Here is a 17089-nt window from a genome sequence, read left to right on the forward strand (position 1 = left end):
CTCTTTGGCCCCTTGACTGTGGCTCTTCCACAAAATACCACATGAAGGCATGCAGGTTATAATAACAATGTACCTACCTATATAGTTTAGGTTTAAAAAATTTGACTCTCAAAAGAAATTTCAATTGTTCTACTGTTGATATTTGGTCTGTTGACTAATGAGTTTGCCGACCACTGTCCTAGAATCAAAGGCTGCACCAGTCTTAGTGGAGCTCGCAAATGCACCTCCTCTCTGGTCCCCACATGCATACTTTCTCTCTCTCTCTGCCAACATGGCTTCTTTCTCTTTCTCTTTCTGCTGCCTTTTCAAAAATTTCTGGTGCAAAAACCTTTCTTCCAGCACACATTAGCAAAACAACTGCCCTTCCCAAGCAAGAAGGTAATTTGCAATTTCACAGACCACATATACCTGGCACTTCCCAGCCCCCAATGGAAACTATAAGTGAGCAAACATAAAAATCATATTTTACAAACTTACTTGACCAAAAGTATGTAAGAGGTATTCTCTGAAAAAAAATTAATTTTATAGTTTGTGCTTGGAAGTACTTTAAAAGTTACATGTATGTAAGAGTCATAAAGACCTAGATTCATATCTGTGCTCTTCCAATTCATTATAAAGTATGTATAATTTTGGGCACATCATTCATCTGTGTGGATAAAAAAGGGGCCACATGTTGAACCTGGCAAGCTCAGGGAAAGCCTGCATGGTGGTCTTGCAGACCCAGAGACTTAAAGTAACCACAAAGGATGGTCTGAAATTAAAACTTTCTAAACTGTCTGTTGTCTTTTGCATCTACAATAATATACCTGATAACAAGTTTGTAATCTTCCTTTCCTGTCCCCTCAGGGCAGGCATTTACTAGAGCAGGAACCAATAAATATTCCCAATGTTGTTATTATCATGTTAATTAACTATTGACTATCTTATTTCTGCCTATATAAATAAAGTTTCAGTATATACATTTTTTCTTTTTGTCCAATACCAGAGATTTCCACTTTGGTATCTACTGCCTCCCTAATATAATACTAGTCAATTTCATGTAATTCCCTTACATCTTTCCCTTTTATTCTGATGTATAAAATATGTGGTGAAACAGCCATTTTCCAGAGCATTCTCAATCCATTGAGATTTTACTTCCTAGCAATTGTCAACAGTTTGGCTTAAATAAATTCATAAAATGTTCTATAGGTTCGAAATTTTCTTATGTTAATACTTGTCTAAATTTTAGTTTCTTCCTGTATAAAACAAAGACAATAATAGTATCCACTTTCATATGGTTGTTGTGAAGATTAAATAAGAAAATGAGTAGGAATCACTAAGCACAACTGTAAAGCCAGTAGCCACGGCCACCATCACAGCTGCCTGGTCCATGCAGGTTCACAATAGATTCGGACAGACGGTAATGAAACAGTGGAGCCAAAAGCTGGTGAGCCATCAGCTTTAATCCTAGCTTGCACCCGACAGGCAAGCAATACACACAGTGGGAAGACACTTCCCTTTCCATTCAGGGCTTTCAAAAGCACTGACTTATCCGAGTTTCTTTGAATCAAAGGTTTCTAGCTCACCAGCCTTATTCACCTCTGTTCCCCATCTCCTTCTCTCTACACAAACTCTGCACAAACAGGCTTCTCCTTTAGCACCCTGCCATCGTAGCTGCTTCACTTCTTCTCTACATGGCCTTTCTCTGCTCTTCTACAGCATGGGCTCCTCCTAGAACATAATCACTCTTCCCCTGGAACAACGTGATCCTTTTTTCTTTCAAAAACCTTTTGGCATGAAAGCCCTCTCTCAACACATATTAACATAATCACGCCCATCCCAAGCAATCACCTGAGCGATGGGCTTCCATGTGGGCAGCACCATCTTTAACAAAGTGAGCATAATATATTTTATCTGCCCAACAGGCTTCCATGTGGGCAGCACCATCTTTAACAAAGTGAGCATAATATATCTTATCTGCCCAACAACAATGTCTACCCACAGTGAGCTTTCTATATACATTAGCCCTCTGGAACTCCATATTATGATTTTATGTTGGTTTGAAGACCCTTTATGTTGTGTTACCATTATTGAATCAAAATATTCAGTTGTGTTTATTCCCCAACTTCTACCATATCCCTATGTTCCTCTGTTTTTCCTAAATCCTCTCTCTCTCCAATGTCTCAGCAATAACTGTAGAGATATAAGGGAACAAAAAGCCAAAGCTATAAAAGGCCTGTTTTCAAATATGATGTAAAATTGTGTAAAGCCAGTAGCCAGGGCTACCATCACAGTCGCCCGGGCCATGCAGGTTCGCATTGGATTCAGACAGTCGGTAAAGAAACAACAGAGCCAAAAACTGGTGGGCCATCATCTTTAATCCTAGCTTGCAACTGGCAGGCAAGTAAAAATACACACTGGGGTCCAAAACCCACTCACATTAAGTGCTCACAAAGCTACTGACTTATCCGAGTTTCCTAGAATCAATGGTTTCTAGCTCACCAGACTTATTCACCTCTGTTTCCCATCTCCTTCCTTCTCCCTGCACAAACTCTGCACAAACTGGCTTCTCACTCAGCACTCCACCATTTGGCTGCTTCTCCTGGCCTCCTCCACGTGGCCTCTTTCTCCTCTCTGCTTTCTCCTCTAATGATAATCTCAGGAACCAAGAGAGCAAGCTCCCGTTCTGCCCCCATTTTATAGTGTAGAAATCAAAACCTTTAATCCAATATACAAAACAGGGAAGTATCTAATACAAAGTCGCTTATCTGGGGCATGATGGGATTGCAGTATCCCACATCAAAAAGGGTGGGAAAGGCTGTCCTAAAACCAAGCCCCAGGCTACAAGCATCTTGCCTGCCCACAGCCCACCCCCAACATTAATATCACCTGGGCGACGGGCTTCCATGTGGGCAGTGCCATCTTTAACAAAGTGAGCATAATATATTTTATCTGCCCAAAAAATTGTTTTCTCTATGTGTAAATAGCTGTTATTATCCACACCAGAGGAGGGTTATTCAACAAGCTAAGCAGTCTGAATGATATCTTCAACAATTTCCACTTTGACACTTACCAAGTTAACAGTAACCCAGCAGCAAATTTTTGGCATATATTCATAGAATAAACCTTTCTTTTTAGCCATGGCTTCAGATACCAATGGGTCAAGAGAGTATCCTGTGTGTGAAAAGTCCAAAATTAGGAACTCTAGAGCTCTCAACAATAACCCCAAGAAGGGGCATTATTTGCATATTCACCTGAGGGCAAGTTAGTGTTTTTTCTAAATAGCATTTCCTAAAAGGTGCATAAAATCATGCATTTGTGAATTATTTGCAAGGTGAATGGTGAATTATCTTCCAAATACAGTTAATTAGTGCTGGCTTCCTGCTTGTGTTAGAAGCCTCTATAATTTATGTCTGCCTTTGACCTTCTCAAAGCAGCTTGTCTCCTCTAATCTTGGGAGACTATTCCATTAGTATGCCCACCCTTTCTCCTTTCTCCTCCTTCTTCCTCTATCACCTGTTCTAGTTCTACATTCTCACCATCATATCACCAAATTTCCCTTCTCACTATGCCCACTGCACAAAATACAATGTGAGAAGAAAAGAAAATGTGTTTGTAAAATAACAAGTAGCCAACTAAAATATGTTGTGGGAAATAAAACTGTTAACTGTTGGCACTTTGGCCAATTGACCAGGGCACACTATTACATATGCCTATTTGTTGTTAACCCCCTCCCCCTTTCATTTGCAGGTTTCAAAAAGAATGAAATTTCCACAATAATATCACACAGGTCTTTTATGATTTATATATTAAAAGTGTGTTATAGAAAAGTTGCACTTAAATCAAATTCTATTCTAATGCAGTAAGAAATCTGATTATTTAAAGAAATCCTATGAGAAATTACTTCAAAAATAATTTTATAAAGTCAATGACTGCCTTCTAATTTATTAGTTTTGAATATCTAGATCTTTTTATAAGTGATTTATTTAAAGACAGTAGCATCTATATACTTTAAAGAACACTTGTTTTACTGAATGTTGGGCAGATAAAATATATTGTGCTCACTTTGTTAAAGGTGGCACTGCCCACATGGAAGCCTGTTGCCCAGGTGATATTAATGTGATTTGGGGGTGGGCTGTGGGCAGGCAGGATCCTTGTAGCCTGAGGCTTGGTTTTAGGACTAAGCCTTTCCCACCCTTATTGATGTGGGGTGGTACAATTCCATTATGGCTCAGATAAGTGACTTTGTATCAGAGACTTCCTTATTTTGTATATTGGATTAAAGGTTTTGATTTCTACACTATAAAATGGGGGCAGAACAGGAGCTCGCTCTGGTTTCCTGAGATTAATATTAGAGGAGAGAGCAGAGAGAGGCCACGTGGAGGAGGCCAGGAGAAGCAGCCAAGATGGTGGAGTGCTGAGTGAGAAGCCAGTTTGTGCAGAGTTTGTGCAGGGAGAAGGAAGGAGATGGGGAACAGAGGTGAATAAGTCTGGTGAGCTAGAAACCTTTGATTCTAGGAAACTCAGATAAGTCAGTAGCTTTGTGAATACTGAATGAGTGGGTTTTGGACCCCAGTGTGTGTTTTTACTTGCCCCCTGGGTGCAAGCTAGGATTAAAGATGATGGTCCATCAGTTTTTGGCTCTGTTGTTTCTTTACCGACTGTCTGAATCCAATGCGAACCTGCATGATCAAGGAGGCTGTGATGATGGCCATGGCTACTGGCTTTACACCGTTTGTCCAAATCTAATGCAAACCTACATGTGCCAGGAAGTTGTGATGGTGGCCGTGGCTACTGGCTTTACACTGAAGAAATATTTATCAGATTCATAAATTTAAAAAGAAGTGTCATAAAATTACCTTTCAAAACTTTGATAATCTTTCAAAACTTGTATACTCACATCATACACAGTCTTAAAAAAACTGCAATCTACATAATTTTGTTATTGAACCAGTCATACTAATTTCATATTGAAATTCCTATTGCTAAACTCAAAACAAGGATGAGTGGGTTACTCTTTAAATAATTCCAACCTTATATTTTGAATGATGAGAAAAAAATATGTTCATTGTTGTTTAATACTGAGCATATCAAGTAAATGTAACTATAAGATACTGCAAATAAGAATAAACCTTCACAGAGCAACCTCTTCAACTTCTCTACCAAGAAGCCATTTTCTTTCTACATCACGCAGAATATTTGAATTTGTGGATGAAAAAGGAGCCGCATACTAAACCTGACAAGCTCAAAGAAGGCCTGCATGACCAGTCTTACATACTGAGAGCTAAAATAACTACATAAGAAAGTTTATAATCAAAACTTTCCAACTAAAAATGAGTCATGGTGGGCAGTCAGTTCCTAGGACTGTCTCTTTTTTGATAAAGGTCATTCTTTACATTAACTGAGCCTCTCTGTTGTCTTTGTGCATCTACAATAACATGCCTTTGGAATGTCAGAATAATCTTCTTTATCCAGACCCCTCAGCACACAATCTTCCACAAGAATAGGGACTACAGAACTCCTTATTGTTATCTTATTCCCCATATACCATCTCTATGTGCTGTAAATATTAATTGTTAACTATCCTAAATCCACCAACCTAAAAGAAGTATTGATCCATTTCACTTTTTACTAAATTTCAGAGATTTCCCTGTTTTGCTTTCTCCCACTTCCCTAATCTATCACTACTATATTTCAAGTAAACCCCTTATATCTTCCCCTTTGATTCTAACATATAAAATAAGATGCAAAACTGTTTTTTTCTGGAACATTTTCCCAATCCATTGAGAATTTTCTTTCTGGCAATTGTCATTTTTGCTCAAATAAACTCATAAAACTTTTTACAGGTTTGCACATTTCCTATATTAATATTTAGTTGGCATACTGTGGCAGGATTCTAAAGAAGCCCGCTCAGGATCAACTTGCAGACCCAGAGTCATATTATATACTAGCAGGAGCCCAACTCTTAGCTTTATATAAGATGAATTTAGGTGAGTTTTTCTTAGAATTACCAACCTTCGTATTTTAAGGTAAGTGGCCTTAACTTTGAGTTATTTAAAAAAAAAATCCTCCAGGTAGAACTAAAGGATAAGGGTTGAAATATTCCAGGCTGGCCCTGGCTGGTTTGTTCAGTGGTAGAGAGTTGGTGGGCATGAGGATGTCCCAGGTTTGATTCCCAATTAGTGCACACAGGAGAAGTGACCATCTGCTTCTCCACCCTTCCCCTTGTTCCTTCTCTCTCTTTATCTCTCTCTTCCCCTCCCACAGCCATGGCTCTGTTGGAGCAAGTTGGCCCTGGGCACTAAAGATAGCTCCATGGCCTCATCTTAGGCACTAAAATACCTCTGTTGCTGAGCAACAGAGCAGTGGCCCCAAATAAGCAGAGCATTGCCCCATAAGTGGTTTGCTGTGTGGATCCCAGTTGGGGTGCATGCAAGAATCTGTCTCTCTGCCTCCATGCTTCTCACTTAAGAAAAAAAATAACTCAAGCTAAGGATAAGAGGTGAGAAAACAGTAAGGATTAGTGTTTGAATTAATAAATAAACCTCATATCTTCTTATATAAACAAATGACTGTTGATCCAAAATCAATTTAAATTATTTTTAGCAAAATACATATTCAATACTTCTTTATTTAAATAGTAAATGAACATATGACTACTTAGTGATTAATGTTGCTTTATATACACACTTCTTTGACAGGTTTATCTTGGTGACTAAGAATCTTGGTGAACAGGTATTTTCATGATACCTGTTAAGAATGTAGGTGAAACAATTTGGAGCCTATGAAAATTAGTTTTCAGGTGTGTGTGTGTGTGTGTGTGTGTGTGTGTGTGTGTGTGTGTGTGTTTGGACTAACAGATGCTCAAAGGATTCAAACCTATACTTTTGACTAATTTAGCACCATTATCTCAACTAGTGTTTCTCAAAGCATAATCCTTAGAAGGCAGACACCAGAATTACCTGTACAAAAAGGCAAATTCCAAGTTGATGCACTGAATTAAAATCTGAGGGAGAGATCCTAAAATCTGTATCTAAAGAGCCTTATCTCCATCTTATCTGGGTTCTTCCACATGATTCTTATACACACTACATTTGGAGAACCTCTGGAATATTGAGTTCAGGTGAGACTCAAAATCTGTAGTCCAGCTACACTGAAAGTTTGGGGCACGCAAATTAACACCTTACAAAGTACACAAAATAAATAGCTCTAAGACTCTTTTTCCAGATTCTAAAAGGAAACTAAAGAACCAAATGTGTTATCATCATTACCAATTAGCTAGAAGTATAAGCAGGTTTGGCATTTACTTTATTCTGGTCCTACTTAAAACCCTAGCCAAATATCATATTGTTTCAAACTTTAGTAAATGATTTCCAAATGGAAATGCTCTGCAAGCGTCTAATAGGATTGTGTGACTGTGGTCAAAGTGTTGCTGCTGCAAGGATCTGTACACAGTTAAGTCACTTATTAATGATGCCTCATTGCCTATGATTGACTCTTCTGCTTGAATGAGGCAAAAAGTCTAGTTCATGTTGAGGAAATGAGAAATTAAGCAAAAGCAGATCTTTGCTAATTTGAGATTCGCCCAATATTGTAGTTAATTTGAAGGCTAATGGGGAAGGAACATGTAGTTCTAATCAAAGGAATAATTTAAACCTTCATAGAAGGTACTCTACAAATTCAGACTAAGAAGTAAAACTGTCATATATTAGGATACAGAGTGACCTAAAGTGCATGTGTGTGTGTGTGTGTGTCTGTCTGTATACATTTCTAATAAAATATATTTTGTACTCCTAGTGATAACATTCAGAATTCTAAAATTGACACAAAGACAACTTGACACTCAGGGATCAAAAATTTAACTAAATATATGAATTATAGCAATGAACTTACTAAGCAAGTGCCATTATCAGTAGGCTGATTTTAAAATTATCTCAAATCCTGAATGTTGCTAGATATAAACAAAAGTAACATGGAAGAAAATTTGTATCCCTATCATAAGTGAGAGTATAATATAATTAACCAATAAGTTAATATCAACATTATATATCTAAATAGGTAACATCCAAGTGAATTAGTAAAATTTAATTAATACAATAAATATTATAATTATCAGAATGTCAAATTTGACCATGCTTCAGATTTTATCTACAATACAAGTGAGTATGTACTTATACACATGCCTAAAACATATATAAGAAGAAAACTAGTCAAGATTTGTTGAGGAAAAAAGGCAGGTAGACTTGTCATATGGTTTCTTAGGGTACACTACATTTTTTGTCAAGGATAACATTTATGGTACCAGGTTATGTCCTTCGTCTTCGAAGATTATTTTCTAACATTCTCCACCAGGTAAAAATATCCTGAGTTTCTCTCTTCCATTACTATATGTATAATTACTAGTTCACGCTTTAATTTTAGTGCAGATTTAAAAAACACATGCACACCAGTCTTTTGGAGTGGCTCCATTCAAGAATCACTGGAAGCTCACAATAACATCACTCATTCATAATCAATTTTGCATAAATTATATTTGGGATGTAATCAAAGAAGATTTCATTCCAAAAGTTCAAAAGAACTTCATTTTGAGGCAGCTTTCACACAGAGCTTCTACAAATGGGGTAAATCAGCATTCTAGAGTGGTTCTAGTATATCTTACCTCTTCTGAGATGTTCAGTAACAATCAATGACATTTTGAAGAGTTAAGAATCTTTCATAAAGGCACAGAACAGATAAACAGTAATTGGGCACTTGTTTCCTAAATTAATTGTTCATATTATGCATATAGCTTATCAGTAAAACTTTTTAATAGTAAGCTTCTCATCTATTTGATTTGCAGCTAATTCTAAATTCAAAGCAAGTTGGATTTTTTAGGAAACTTGAATTTTTCCCCATACAAAATTATATTTAAAATTGCACTTGCCATAATTTGGAAGAACCAATTCCTACCTGTAACTTTCAATTCAGTTGTTCGTCTTACAAGTTTTCCTTCATACTTAAGTTCACAAGTGTAGTTTCCTCCATCCTCTTCATGAACTTCCTGGATTAGAAGAGCATTTCCTTTCTGTATTATTATGCTTCTCCACATTTTCGGCTTACATTCCTACAGAGAAAAAATTTTCAAGTAAGCGAAAAATAAATATTCCTATCACTGTCTTAGCACTGACAAGTTTGTACTTTCACTGTTTGTACTCTTCTCTTTAGTTTTCAAAATATCTAACTGAAGAGTTAAGTCAATTACAAGACAACATTAGGATGTGTCCAGTTCATATATTACAACTATCATACTAAGAGCCATTTTAAAAGTCCAATCTTAGCTGCAAAAATGTCTAGAGACATTCTGTCTAAATAAAAAAGTATATAAGCTCCTCAAATACAAAATTGGTATAGCAAAACCTCAAAAGTCTCTAAATGTCATCATAATGTTTTGATACTTTTTTATTTGACAGGGATACTTCCTAAGAGTCCTAAGAGGAGAGTGTTCACTTAGCAACATACTATATTACAAAATAATGTTAGGCATTATTAAAAATGTATTGTAATGCCCCCAGCTTCATTCTTTTTCTTTAGGATTGCTTTGGCTATTCAGGGTTTTTTATAGTTCCATATAAATCTGATGATTTTTTGCTCCATTTCTTTAAAAAATGTCACTGGAATTTTGATGGGAATTGCATTAAATTTGTATGTTGCTTTGGGTAATATGGCCATCTTGATTATATTTATTCTTCCTAACCAAGAACAAGCTCATTATATCTTTTTCGATTTCCCTTAACAATGGTTTGTAGTTTTCATTATATAAGTCCTTTACATTCTTTGTTATGTTTATTCCTAGGTATTTTATTTTTTTTGTTGCAATCGGGAAGGGGATTATACTTTTGAGTTCATTCTCAAATGTTTCATTGTTGTCATATAGAAAGGCTATGAACTTCTGTATGTTAATTTTGTATCCTGCAACCTTACTGTATTGGCTTATTGTTTCTAGTAGTCTTTTTGTGGATTCTTTGGGGTTTTCAATGTATAGGATCAGATCATCTGCAAAAAGTGATACCTTTACTTCTTCTTTTCCGATATGGATGCCTTTTATTTCTTTGTCTTGTCTGATTGCTCTGGCTAGAACCTCTAGTACCACATTAAATAAGAGTGGAGAGAGTGGACAACCCTGTCTTGTTCCTGATTTAAGGGGGAAAGCCTTCAGTTTAGTGCCATTTAATATGATGTTAGCTGATGGTTTATCATATATGGCCTTTATCATGTTGAGATATTTTCCTTCTATACCCATTTTGTTGAGAGTCTTAAACATAAAATTGTGTTGTATTTTATCGAAAGCCTTTTCTGCATCTATTGATAAGATCATGTAGTTTTTGTTCTTTGTTTTGTTGATATGGTGTATTACGTTAACCGTTTTACATATGTTGAACCATCCTTGAGATTCTGGGATGAATCCCACTTGATCATGATGTATTATTTTTTAATATGTTGTTGTATTTGATTTGCTAGTATTTTCTTTAGTATTTTAGCATCTGTATTCATTAAAGATATTGGTTTGGGCCCTGGCCGGTTGGCTCAGCGGTAGAGCATCGGCCTGACGTGCGGGAAACCCGCGTTCGATTCCCAGCCAGGGCACATAGGAGAAGCGCCCATTTGCTGCTCCACCCCCCCTCCTTCCTCTCTGTCTCTCTCTTCCCCTCCCGCAGCAAAGGCTCCATTGGAGCAAAGATGGCCCGGGCACTGGGGATGGCTCCTTGGCCTCTGCCCCAGGCGCTAGAATGGCTATGGTCCTGGCAGAGCGACGCCCCGGAGGGGCAGAGCATCGCCCCCTGGTGGGCAGAGCGTTGCCCCTGGTGGGCATGCCGGGTGGATCCCGGTCGGGCACATGCGGGAGTCTGTCTGACTGTCTCTCCCTGTTTCCAGATTCAGAAAAATACAAAAAAAAAAAAAAAAAAGACCACACAATGTGTGGTTCTGAAAAAAAAAAAAGATACTGGTTTGTAGTTTTCTTTTTTTGTGCCATCCTTGCCTAGTTTTGATACCTGACTTCAAACTATATTATATGACCATGACAATGAAAACAGCATGGTATTGGCAGAAAAATAGACACTCAGACCAATGGAACAGAATAGAAAACTCAGAAATAAAACCACATATATACAGTCAAATAATTTTTGATAAAAGGGCCAACAACACACAATGGAGAAAAGAAAGCCTCTTCAACAAATGGTGCTGGGAAAACTGGAAAGCCACATCAAAAGAATGAAACTGGACTACAGTTTGTCCCCCTGTACTAAAATTAACTCAAAATGGATCAAAGATCTAAACATAAGACCTGAAACAATAAAGTACATAGAAGAAGACATAGGTACTAAACTCATGGACCTGGGTTTTAAAGAGCATTTTATGAATTTGACTCCAAAGGCAAGAGAAGTGAAGGCAAAAATTAATGAATGGGACTACATCAGACTAAGAAGTTTTTGCTCAGCAAGAGAAACTGATAACAAAATAAACAGACAGCCAACTAAGTGGGAAATGATATTTTCAAACAACTGCTCAGATAAGGGCCTAATATCCAAAATATACAAAGAACTCATAAAACTCAACAACAAACAATCCAATAAAAAAATGGGAAGAGGACATGAACAGACACTTCTCCCAGGAAGAAATACAAATGGCCAACAGATATATGAAAAGATGCTCATCTTCTTTAGTTATTAGAGAAATGCAAATCAAAACTGCAATGAGATACCACCTCACACCTGTTAGATTAGCTATTATTAACAAGACAGGTAATAATAAATGTTGGAGAGGCTGTTTAGAAAAAGGAACCCTAATTCACTGTTGGGGGGAATGTAAAGTAGTACAACCATTATGGAAGAAAGTATGGTGGTTCCTCAAAAAACTGAAAATAGAACTACCTTATGACCCAGCAATCCCTCTACTGGGTATATACCCCAAAAACTCAGAAACATTGATACGTAAAGACACATGCAGCCCCATGTTCATTGCAGCATTGTTCATAGTGGCCAGGACATGGAAACAACCAAAAAGCCTGTCAATAGATGACTGGATAAAGAAGATGTGGCACATATACACTATGGAATACTACTCAGCCATAAGAAATGATGACATCAGATCATTTACAGCAAAATGGTGGGATCTTGATAACATTATACGGAGTGAAATAAGTAAATCAGAAAAAAACAGGAACTGCATTATTCCATACGTAGGTGGGACATAAAAGTGAGACTAAGAGACATTGATAAGAGTGTGGTGGTTACTGGGGGAGGGGGGAGAGGGAGAGGGAAAGGGGGAGGGGGAGGGACACACAGAAAACTAGATAGAAGATGACAGAGGACAATCTGACTTTGGGTGGTGTGTATACAACATAATTGAACAACAAGAATACCTGGACATGTTTTCTTTGAATAAATGTATCCTGATTTATTGATGTCACCCCATTAAAAAATAAAATTATTAAAATAAAAAAATGTATAATAGGCTTTTACATTAGCAGTGATGTTTATAATGATTTAATTATTTAGTTCTTATACTAAAAAAAATAATATTCCAAAGTTTCCTTCCTCATAGTCAAGAGATTCATTTGGGTGGTGGCACATGTGGTCTAGAAAATTAGGTTTCAAGAGTTCTTTAGAAAAATAGCTAGGTTAAATGAGGGCATACTTTGTTTTAGTAACAGAATGGAGATATTATCAATCTATTTTTTGGGTTCAGTGATAAATGACCAGAGAATAAGAAGTGAATTCTTCTACTCCCCTAATAAGAATGTAAAGGAATCTTGCTACTGGGATTGAACTTCCCTATCAAGGAATGTATAACCCTTTTCCAGAGAATAAGAAGGATATAACAATAGCAAAATATGTAAGAATACTCAGTCAAGTAGCTTTAACTTTGGGGAATATTCTCAGACTTTTCTTAAAATATTAATCTGGTTTGTTTGTCACTCATCTCAAATGTTCAAACAAAGCGGTAATCAAAAACTGTAAAAACATCAGTGGAGATGTAAGAAAGAGCTGTGAGTGACTGCTTAATAAACAAGGAAATAAGGTAAAGTATTTTACCATATCAATTCGTTTTTGTTTTTGTTTTGTTTTTTTTGTATATTTCTGAAGTGAGAAGCAGGGAGGCAGAAAGATTTCCACATGCACCTGACCAGGATTCACTCAACATGTCCACCAGGAGGTAATGGTCAGCCCATCTGGGCCACTGCTCCATTGCTACCAGAGACATTCTAGCACCTGAGACAGAGGTCATGGAGCCATCCTCAGTGCCCGGGCCAATTTTGCTCCAATGGAGCCTTGGCTGCAAGAGAGGAAGAGAGAGATAGAGAGGAAGGAGAGGGGGAGGGGTGGAGAAGCAGATGGGCGCTTCTCCTGTGTGCACTGGTCATGAATCGAACCCGGGATTTCCACATGCTGGGCCAAAGCTCTACCACTGCACCAAAAGGCAAGGGCCTCTTTTTATTTTTTCCAATTAATGCACTTTATTTTTGGAATCCCATGTAAATTCTGAATCTCTTAATTAAGGAAATGAAAATTGATTGTGAGGCAGATTATGTAAATAATAGTTGAGAGCACTTTCTACTTTTCAAACTATGGTACAAAAAAATCTTCTCGACCTCTCCTCACCCATTCATTCCTGCCCTCCTTAAACACATCTTAAAAATTCATGTAAAGATAGAAGCAGTGTTGATGTTCAAATTCCAGCTCTGCATATGTGTTTGTGTGTCTTTGTAAATGTATATACATAATTTGGAAAAGCAAGTTTCCAGTTATTAGTTATTACTTTTTATTGTAACAATTTTTTTCTTTTATGATAACGGGAGTTTAGACAAAAAAAAAAACAACACAAAAACTAGCACTTAAGTTCACAAGTATAATATTTAAGAGATATGCTTTCTTTATGTCCAATGCGACTACCTACACACATTGTCAGAGAGTAAATAAAAGTAAATTATCTAGGGCATCTAGATATAAGACTGCTTCACTCCCTAGGGTGTTTCCAAAGAACAGTTAAAGGTCTGTCTGAAATTACATTACACACCATGTCTGGCGAGTTTTATCACCTATATGAAATTTGCTTCTGACTTAAACCTTGGGATATCAGGTTTCTGGGAAAATGAATAAGAAGTCTGAACAGAAAGAAAAAAATAGCCCAGCTGCCACTATCACCATACAATAATAATCCACAATTATTTCCGCATTGCTTCCAACTCTGATAGCCTCAGATTTCTAAAGAATAATTTTGAAGGTCATTAAACAAAATATGGTCCCTCTGGGCATTTTTAGAGGAAAGGAAAATGAAAATTAAGCTGCTTCACTTTCACATAGTGGTGGTGAGGGCAAACAAATGAGCCCACACACTTATTTTAATCAAAGACAAATGGCATTGTTTTCTAATGTCATTTTGCAGGGAACATTCATATGCAATTAGCTCCAATCCATTTTCATTTTCTCTGCACACTGCCTTGGTTTTTTACTTAGGAAGTAAAATCTAAAGCACATATAAAAATTAGAAAATAATTCCTGATGAAGAATAGCCTACAATCTTTACATGTTCTTTGGGCTAGATCTAGATAGTCCTAAGTACTTTCCAAGTTGCCATCTAGCCTTATTTACACACAATAGAGCTTTGTTTGCTTGGTTGCTCGGTTTTTAACTGTGGCATAGAAAAATATAATCTTCAGGTCAACTCTACCCTTCTTCAGACAATGCTATATAATTGAAAAGGCAAATTGATTTAGAGCAAGACAACTCTAGCTCAAAATCTGGGGTTCATTCAAGGTTTGTAATCTTGGGCACACTTGCTTAACTTCTTTAGGTCCCATTTGGGGACCCCACTGCCTACGGGGGTAATATACACTGTCATGTGAGTGGTGGAATCTAGAAGCTTGCAGGATTTATTGATTAAACTCATGGTTATACATCACATATATTGTTTTTCATCCCTAAACTTTTGCAATCCTGAATAACATTTCTTCCAAACCCCCAAATCTGCTTGTGAAAGTTAGTACTAACAAATAACTAAATAAAAATAAAAACTATGCTAATTGTTTAACCATTCTCAAGTAACATAATACTCTAACACAGGAAACATGTATAGCTCCTAAAAGGCCACTACATTAATTTTAGTAGGTAAGTAGAGGAACTATATTTTGGTCAAAAGAGCTTTATAGATGACCATCTTGTTACCCACAAACCCATCCTTCACAGAGTCACTGGCTATCCAATTCACATCTGGGTGCCTATATACAATTTCAGAGGTATTCCAAGTCCTTTATTACATTATTTGCAGTATCTCTTCCTCAAACTGCTGGCTGTTGGAGTTAATACTGTCACTTATTTCCTGCCTGCAATCATCACATCATCTCTTTCCTAGTGGACACACAACATCCCAATACTCATTGCTTCCAGATCTATTTATTTAATTCTGGTAGCCTGATAGGCAAAAAAGTTTAAAACGTTTTGGTCCAGTGTCAGATGGTTATTTATCTGAGGCAAGAACATACCATCAAAGGCTCAAGTATGAACAGGTCCCTAATATTGTCTTCAGTATATAATTTCTCTATTATTTAATGCCCCTGAGAACATTAAAATAGTGCCATAAACTTGAAAGTTTTGTTGAAGGCCAGTCTCTCTGGAAATGCCTAAGTTCAACAAATACTTCCACTTTACAGTCTGGCTGTCCTCTCTCAGAGCAGTTTGTTATAGGCCATCTTTGATTAGTCAAAATAATATCAGGTTTAAAAACAAGTGTCCTTCTCTCCCTCTCTGAGTGGCAGGTGTCATTTGCCAACAATTGCTGGGTTAGAAGTTCAGGATGTTCAACAAAAACATCTATTAACCAAGCCCCTTGAAGTTACCTGTTGCCAGCTATATTTGGATCTTGGTGTTTCCACCCTGAAATATTCACTTCTGTATTCACAGCCCATTTCCAATACATTATCATCATATCCACAAGTATTTTTCAGTCAGTCTGGTTTGTTGGTCATGGATACTTCAGTGCTATTCAGGTCACATGACTCATTTCACATGGCAAGAATACCAGGAAGATTTATTTAAATAGTGACACTGATGCTTAACTTTAGGCACAAAACAGCTGTGCAAGCCTAAGTCAATGATATACCCTCTTATCTTTATATCTCCTTTGTTCAAATAACTAACACCTCTCAGACTTAATTTCTATCTTTCTCCCCCCAAAATGAGCTACTTCAGAGAGTATCTAGGCATCTGCCTAAGTGTCTGAAGGAATCCTGAACTTTCTTCAACTTAAAGATGGAAACATAGGAGCACAACTGTAAACTGGATATCAACTTTGCTCTTCTCATCTCTATCTCTACTCAAAATACCTAGAATAACCCACTACATAAAACCTTTCCTCTCCCCAAGTCTATTTCTCCAACATTCTATCTTCACAGTCCAAATTTTGGTGTTGATACCCCACAATGGTTAAGAGTATAAATATAACAAGCTCACATGAAAGGTTTATTTCCCTCAATTCCTTTTACCCAGGACATTATATATGGTTTTTAACAAAAATTTATAAGATATACAAAAAGACAAAAAAATAGCATTTGAAGAGAGAGAGAAAGCTTCAGAACCACATTCAGATATGGGAGAAAATTTTAAATTACAATTATGAGTATTGCAATTTTTTATAATTAATATTAATGGCACTAAAATAATGGACAGCATGTAAAAACAGAAGAGACATGGAAACTTTTAGAAAGAATGAAAAAGAAAATTTTATAAATCAAAACACTGTAACAGAAATAAGGAATGCGTTTGAAAGGCACATTAACAGACTGGATATGGCTGAGAAAAGAATCAGTGAGTTTAAAAGTATGTCAATAGAAACCCATCAAACTGAGAAGCTAAAAGAAAAAAGAATAGGAAATAAAATGATATCTAAAACTTCGGGAGAAGTACAAAAGAGGTATAGCATTAGTGCAATGGGAACACTAGAAGAAGAAAGGGAGAAAGGAACAAAGGTAGTTGAAGTAATTCTAATTCTGGAACACCCACGATTACAGCAGACTGGGCATAGACAAAGAAGTCTAGTGCAAGGTAGGCTTCTTTACACATCTAAGTCGAGTTTT

General features: G+C 36.8%; 1 protein-coding gene across 1 annotated transcript in view; it reads right to left on the reverse strand.

The window, feature by feature from the left end:
* The window catches only part of IL1RAPL2 (interleukin 1 receptor accessory protein like 2), a 583210-nt gene that overhangs the window by 525381 nt on the left and 40740 nt on the right, over nucleotides 1–17089 (reverse strand). The window contains exon 4 of the mRNA XM_066357822.1: nucleotides 8929–9082. Within this exon, the coding sequence (XP_066213919.1) occupies nucleotides 8929–9082 (154 nt within the window). The remainder of the gene's footprint in view (nucleotides 1–8928; nucleotides 9083–17089) is intronic.

Source organism: Saccopteryx leptura, chromosome X (genome assembly GCF_036850995.1).
Source record: "Saccopteryx leptura isolate mSacLep1 chromosome X, mSacLep1_pri_phased_curated, whole genome shotgun sequence".
Classification (NCBI taxonomy): Eukaryota; Metazoa; Chordata; class Mammalia; order Chiroptera; family Emballonuridae; genus Saccopteryx; species Saccopteryx leptura.